The sequence below is a fragment of the Oncorhynchus clarkii genome, chromosome 20 (genome assembly GCF_045791955.1).
Source record: "Oncorhynchus clarkii lewisi isolate Uvic-CL-2024 chromosome 20, UVic_Ocla_1.0, whole genome shotgun sequence".
Taxonomy (NCBI): Eukaryota; Metazoa; Chordata; class Actinopteri; order Salmoniformes; family Salmonidae; genus Oncorhynchus; species Oncorhynchus clarkii.
Genome location: NC_092166.1, coordinates 14,003,638 through 14,011,130, shown reverse-complemented (window position 1 = coordinate 14,011,130; position 7,493 = coordinate 14,003,638). Strand labels below are relative to the sequence as shown.

Below are 7,493 nucleotides of genomic sequence, written 5' to 3'. Positions count from 1 at the left end.
TTGGGACTCTGCTGTTGGGACAGCTTTATGTAGGCCCTCACAGTTTGTGGGCACCGTTTGTCACAGATATAGTGGCTTTGCTGGCATGCATCCCACCTTCTTTTTTTTTTGCCCCACCAAGATTTACATGCTAAAATCGCCAGTGCAGCTGACTAAGCAAAGTAAAAAGGTATGAGAAGGCTAGTGATGATAACTGTTTGATAGATTGCTTAATGGGCTGCTCATTGAATGATTGATTATGTAAACCAGAATTTGTGGGAATAGACCAGTAAAGCACTTTGTGATAACTGTTGGGCTTTATAGATTCAAATGTATTGATTTGATTGGTTTAGCCAAAATGAGTGATTACCTTTTTTCTTCTCTCTCCATGTCTGTCTGTCTCCAGAGGTATGTCTGTCTGTCTGTCTCCAGAGGTCTATCTGTCACTGGGATTGGGAAAGGGTACTTTTAAAATCCCTCGGGATGATCACAGGTAAGAGTGGATTTTTTAGACACAAAGATTTTTTTAATTACATTTTTTACATTCAATTTCATGAATCCAACAAATAATCCGCTTGTCTTTTTCATATCCAGTTTTCCTGGTTACGTGATCACTGCATCTTCTTACATTTATTTGTATTATTTATTTCACTCTTTTCTATACAGATTTTTCATTTCTTTATGTATCCTAAAATGTAGCATCCAAAGTTTGTGTGTTTGAATTCATTTCACTGCTTCTCTCATGGCCCAAATATTAGTTGACTTTACACTGAAACCTTCCTCGGTAGTGGTCAAGCTTACTACCAGTTATCAGTCCGGTGCATCATCAGAGATTGAGGCACTAATCACAAAGCCTACCACACCTACTGCAGTGCAAATGCATACACACACATATAACATGTTAATCAATTGAGCACAGAGTTACAGTACAGTGATGAACAGTTTTCCTTTTTGTTACATCTCCCCTGTTGTGGACAGTTTGAGTGGGGTAATGTAACAGTCTTGATGGAATTAAATGTAAAAGGATGGATGGAAATAAGGAAGAATGGATGGATGGGCAGACAGATGATTACAATAGGGGTTCTCTGTCACAGGCTCGGGTCATGTTCATGTCTGTCTTGCCCTCTCAGGCCGGGTGCGCCGTTCTGTTGTTCCAGTGCTGGTTTAGGTTTTCTGGAAAGCCTGCTTGCACACAACTCCACAAACTCTCAGCTCCTGCAGAGAGAACAGAAGGTAAAATTATGTTCCATCGAGAGAGTGAACAGGATTTCTAATAAATCCCTTTGATTAATTATTTATTTGTTTGTGCAGAGAGAGACAAATAAATCATTATCATCATTAATTGAGGTAAACAGCTGTGAAGACATCAAAAATGATTGCAGGAAATCAATCTCCTCCATGGAGAATAACCATACGCAAAGCACTTGTACTTGCAGTTATATTTCTAACCACCAGAGGCCGCGGTTGTTCAGTGATCCGGGGTTTAGTGACTCCAGGGAGCCGCTTTGCTAATGAATAATTTAATGGCCAAAGATTGCGAACATCTGTTGGAATCACTGTGACTCAATAAGTTGGCAGTCAAATGCCTTTTATTTAGCTTTAATGACAATAATCATAGCAATGAAAATCGGTAATGACAAGGTAATGAAGTCATTGTAGAGGTCAGTAAATGTACTAATGTTTGTGTATGGGTTGACCAGAGGTGCACTATAAAAGGGCCAATTCTCTGAAGGGTCCTTAGACTCAAATCCTATCCACAAAGTTTCTGAATTTAATCATGCAGTATTTCCCCCGGTGGTTCATGTTTTCTTCAAATCTTGTTTATGAGGTTACCAAAGCCAGAAACCAGCTATATTTGAACAAAACTGAATCATACAAAAACCATGCAAGTTCTCATCTCTGCTATTTTTTTCTATAGCCTATCCATCTATATCATTTAAAAAAAAATGTATCACCTGATCTGAGATATGTTGTGACAAAAAGTGAAATCAGGAACTGAGGAAGTAGACTTGCATTCAAATGACATGAATGAATAGACTCTTACCAAATAAAGCTTATCTCCCTCCACCCAATGGGTCCAGCCTCGGCCCTCCTTCTCTCCCTTCTGAACACACACCAGCTTGTCCCCCTCCCATGAGATAGTTGTCTACATGAAGAGAGGAGAGACACCATTATGCATTCTACTGTCAGTAAGGAGCATGACCCACCCACACACACACACACACACACACACCCCCACACACACAGACACACACACAGAGAGAGGGTGCATGACCATATGTAGAACAACTTACAGGGAACACACATGCAGACAGAAGCTTGCAAACAAACACACTTTTCTCAGTAGAGCAAAAATAACTTCTGTTGAGTTTACCATTACAAGATGGAGAAAATAATATGTTAAAGGACTTGAACGAGATCTTCTTCCCATGTTGTTGAAGTCACCAAGTTTCACGGTTTTTTTTTGTCACATGCACAGGATACAGCAGGTGTAAAACAGAACAGTGAAATGCTTAAGTTGAGGAGTTGCGAGCTCTTTCCCAACAATGCACAATAAAAGGTAATAATACCGATAAAAATGAAAAAAAAAATAGAAAAGAGAAACACGAGAATGCAGGTCAGTGCAGTGCCTGTACCGTTATCACAACCAGCTACTCTACAGAGTCAAAAATTTTGATATGACCACTTTACCCATCAGCATTTTCAAAACACTACACCAAGTCAGTTCATATTCATACCAACAGGAGCATTCCAGTGCTAAATCATTCTGACTAATATATATATATACACACACACACAATACTGACCAGATATTATACACACCAGCTCTTTCATGACATAAACAAGTCAGGTGTTAATAGTCATAAAGGTATAGTAAAGAATTTATGAATTGGACTCACAAATGGTAAATTAGAACATGAAATAGTTATCCCAGTGGTCAACAACAGATTACGTCATTTCATTCCCTGATTGTAGCCTACTCGCAGCAGCGCACAAGGTGATGGCTAACATGCTGACCACACAGCTGGCGTTAGTGTTGGGAGCGTTGCAAACTAAATGTATACATATATGTTATTCAATCATTTGATCCAAACTCGGTTCTATTTTTGACGCTTGGCTCGCTGCAAGTCCCAACTCTCACACCCCCGATTGGTTTTTAGGAACATATACCGACGTCAGTGACTGAAAAAGAACTGAGGTCCACACTCCAGTCCAATTGGTGGTGGTAATGAACCTTAAAGTTGGTTGCCAACTGCCATATAAAGTCCACAGAAGAAGACTGAAGGAGGAGAGATTACTGGAAACGAACTAGGTTTCCCCTTTTATCTGTGGATTAATTGTCGGAGTAGAGAACACACAATTGTGTGACTCTACATGGGTTACATTTCTAAAAACAGGACGTTGTGAACATCAGGTAAAATAACAACCCAATGTTTATATCCCAGGACAAATTAGCTAGCAACAGCAAGCTAGCTAGCTAAATGACCATGAATGTTTCATGTGTTTTGACCTGTCGCCAAATTAATATAGCTGGTTCAACCTGGTTGTCCTGATCGCGTCTGGTGTGGATAGATAAAATCAACATGCGCACGATGCCGCACTTGCGTGCCCGATCTAGTCAGCATGGAAAGTAATTTGCCTAAAAATTTACAAGGGCAGTTCTTTTTGAGGCGAAGAATATGCAGATCAGAATCAATTCTCAGAGATCCTGACTAGCCTTCTAACATTGTCCTCCATAGCCGGATTCACTCCGAGGCCGACCCTAACTGTACGGACTTGGATATGTTTCCTTTCACTCTGTCCTTTTAAGCAGTTCCAGCAACTATGGTGGGTGCTCAACCAGGCTACCTTAGTGCAACTCGGCTTGGCCCTATAGGCATAAGTGTTCTCCAGCACTCCAGTGGGTATAATTTGTGGAATGTTGCAACAGGAATCCGTTCCAAAAACGTTGTAAATAACAAGTTTGCCAACAAACAACGCATACAAAGTTGTATAGTGGCAGAATAAGATACCGGGTAGGGAGTGGGCCATTTCACTACGTTTTTCACTCACCACGTTTATTCTAAAAATGTCTGTCCTCACTCTGGTACCCTGTGGACAAACATTAAGAATAAGCTACGTGGCGAGTTGATGCCTAATCGGCAGCTAGTTAGCTAGGTGAAGTGATCATGCTACTTTGTATGCGTTTTTTGTTGGCAACCTTGTACTTTACGAAGTTTTTGGAACAGATTTCTGTTGGAACGTTCCACAAATTATACCCACCCTCTTTAGCCGTATTCAACTGATTCCCTCTGAAGCAGCAATCTACCGTTCCCCCCTCAGTGTCAACTCAAGGCCCATTGTATTCACAGTTGTAATTCAGTCATGTGTGGTTAAGCACATAGACTGCCATTTGGATCTGAGAGGGCATTTGGTTGATCAAATCATACTGAGACATCACATTTACTCTTTGTTCTCATGCAGTCTATATCCAGAAAGATGTTTTGTCCAAATAAAAAAGACTTACCATGCATTTTCTGTCATCGACCCCTGACAGATCCTCCTCAAACTCCTTGCCAACATGGAAATCCATGTTGTAGTTCTTAAAGGTACTGAGGGTCTTGATGACCATGTGATCACCATCAACACTGATGTCTTTGTCAGTCTTCAACAAGTTGGCAATTTTCCTAATGGCAACATTTACATCTGTGTGATGGATGTGTACCCAAGGAAAGAAGAGAGAGAGTTTAATACTAATGACCAGTAAGGCTCCCAAACATCACACTCATTCTCTCTTACTCCTTTAAAAAAATATGTTTTAAGTGAGAAGTAGGCACTATTCAGTAGGATCCAACATATAACTGGATCCAACTCAGTAAATTCTGTCCTCTTTTTGGGCATCCTTTGAAAATGTTTTTTTTTTTAACTAACATTTGAGAGGATTCAAAATGACAACCAATATGTCAGTAACCGTACGTATCTACCAGTGCTCATAAACCAATTTTCAGCTATAGCCCTCTATATTTGTCAGTATATTCAGTGTGGTAATGTTAGCTATAAGCCTGGTTTAGGTTTTGATTGATGCCTAGAGCCCAAATATTGACTGCAGTGCCAGTATCTTCGAAGAATCATCCACGTTCGAGTCCCTGCACACCACAACTCCATGAAAGATGCTGAAACAACTCACCGAGGGCTTTCATGTACTCCTCAAAGTTGTCATTGGAGATCATTTTCCAATACCCATTCAGGTCAACTGGCATATTGGCTGTGTGTTTCTGGTTTCCTTATTTCCAGTGAAAAGGGTAAAGGAGATCTGATACCGCTGTTAACTTGCGATCGAATGTCGGACCGCTGTCCATACCTCCAATTTTAACCAGAACCACTTTAATCCAATTACTTTTTTGAAGAATTGGAACTCCGCTAATTCATTCCCTTCCTCTGTCGCTGATCCACTACCTCATCTCACCCCCAATCCAACCTATGCGTCCCTGTCCAAACTGTGCATTTGGGTGAAGAGCCAACACCAATTAACAATTAACGCATGAGCTATTTTGAGAGTGCTTACTTGAAAGTACTTCTCGCTGTTGTGGGCGACTGCTCTGACAGCTCTGAGTCACCCAGTGTGACATCAAATGGAGAAGGATATAGAATGGGTAATGAAGAGCTCAATGTGTTCTGCCAGAATAGAGGCACCTGCTTACATTGAGAGGAAGAATAGAGATGCAAAATCGGTCTCCTGCTGATTCATATTCAGAGAAAGACAACAAGGATTTCTTCAAATATTTAGGCTACTTATTTATTCTTCACCATGTGGCATTATTTATTATGACAAAGTAAATAAAATGGAAAATCCATCTGTTCCATGAGAGGTGCCTAGCCTTATGGGGCGGCAGGTAGCCTACTGGTTAGAGCGTTGGACTAGTAACCCATAGGTTGCAAGATTGAATCCGTGAGCTGACAAGGTAAAAATGTGTTATTCTGCTCCTGAACAAGGCAGTTAACCCACTGTTCCTAGGCAGTCATTGAAAATAAGTTTTTTTTCTTAACTGACTTGCCTAGTTAAATAAAGGTCAAATAAACGGGGTCCCTAAGTGATATTTGGTTGGTGCCACCCACTCTTGGCAATGGATACTTTTCCCACTGGGCGCACACTAGTTGAATACACGTTGTTTCCACATTTCAATGAAATTACGTTGAACCAACAGAATATACAATGAATTAACGACTGTGCCAGTGTGTTTTTTGTAGTGGTAAAGTACATTTTCTGCAATTCAAAACGTTGCAGTTTTAAAACTAATTTCATGCAATTCTACTAATTTTGCCATGGGGCGGAGAGAAAATGTCATAGTTTCCCCACATGCTTCAAGATGTCTACCATTGTCCCTGCACGCAAGCAAACAAAGATAACCTGCCTAAATGGTTATCGCTCTGCAGCCCTCATCTCTGTCAACATGAAGTGCTTTGAGAGGCTGGTTAAGGACCATATCAGTTCCATATCAGCATACCAATCCAACAGATCCACGGACGATGCAATCGCCATTGCACTGCCTTATCCCACCTGGATGAGGAATACCTACGTGAGAATGCTGTTTATTGACCTGCGCTTAGCTTACAATAGCATAGTCCCTTCCAAGCTCATCATTAAGCTCAGGGTCCTGGATCCTGGACCTCCTGACAGGCAGACCCCAGGTGAGGAGGGTAGGCAACAACACCTCCGCCTCTCAACACGGTGGCCCCCCAGGGTTGTGTGCTCAGCCCCTACTGTACTCACGACTCCAACACCATCATTAAGTTTGCCGATGATACAACGCTGGTGGGCCTGATTGCCGACGCCAACGAGACAGCCTACAGGAAGGAGGTTAGAGCCCTGGTAGAAGGGTTACCAGGAAAACAGCCGCTCCCTCAACATCCCTCAACTAAGGAGCTGATCGTGGACTACAGGAAACAAGGGCATGTGCATGCCCCCTTCTGCATAGACAGGCTATAGTGGAGAGGGTCAAATGTTTCAAGTTCCTTTTCATGCACATCTTAGAGGATCTGACATGGACCAATCACACAAAGAAGGCGCTACAGCGGCTCTTCAACCTCAGGCGACTGAAGAAATTTTGCATGGGCCCTCAGATCCTCAAGAAGTTCTACAACTGCACCATCAAAAGCGTCTTGACCAGCTGTATCACCGCCTGGTATGGCAACTGCACCGCCCTCAACTGCAAGGCTCTACAGAGGGTTGTGCGGACGGCCCTTCAGGACATTTACACCAGGCGGTGTATGAGGAAGGCCTGGATGATCGTCAAGGACTCCAGTCACCCAAGCCACGGATTGTTCACTCCGTTACCATCTGGCAAGGGGTATCGGAACATTGGAGACTATTTACACCAACTCACACACACACTCAACACCGTTGTTCTATTATATACTATTTATTTAACTGCGTGACCAATACACTACCCACTTTATATTTGTAAATACAGTTATACTTGACATAGCACATTCATCATCTATACTGTACATGTCTGTTTATTACTTGTCATTCA

At 41.8% G+C, this 7,493-nt stretch overlaps 1 protein-coding gene across 1 annotated transcript; it reads right to left on the bottom strand.

Annotated features, from left to right (window-relative positions):
- Positions 1 to 483: 483 nt before the first annotated feature.
- Positions 484 to 5,305, bottom strand: LOC139375958 (retinol-binding protein 1-like). Its single transcript, XM_071117943.1, has 4 exons — positions 5,147 to 5,305; positions 4,487 to 4,665; positions 2,024 to 2,125; positions 484 to 1,194 (listed from the first exon to the last, which is right to left on the bottom strand). Exons 1-4 carry the CDS (start codon positions 5,217 to 5,219, stop codon positions 1,144 to 1,146), a joined length of 405 nt encoding a protein of 134 aa, XP_070974044.1. The 5' UTR covers positions 5,220 to 5,305; the 3' UTR covers positions 484 to 1,143.
- Positions 5,306 to 7,493: the final 2,188 nt, after the last annotated feature.

Coding starts and splice junctions, on each gene's coding strand:
- LOC139375958 (XM_071117943.1), bottom strand. CDS start 5,219: ATGCCAGTTGACCTGAATGGGTATTGGAAAATGATCTCCAATGACAAC. Junction 4,666..5,146: donor GGAGTACATGAAAGCCCTCG/GTGAGTTGTTTC, acceptor TCCATCACACAG/ATGTAAATGTTGCCATTAGG. Junction 1,195..2,023: donor AGGGAGATAAGCTTTATTTG/GTAAGAGTCTAT, acceptor TTCTCTCTGCAG/GAGCTGAGAGTTTGTGGAGT.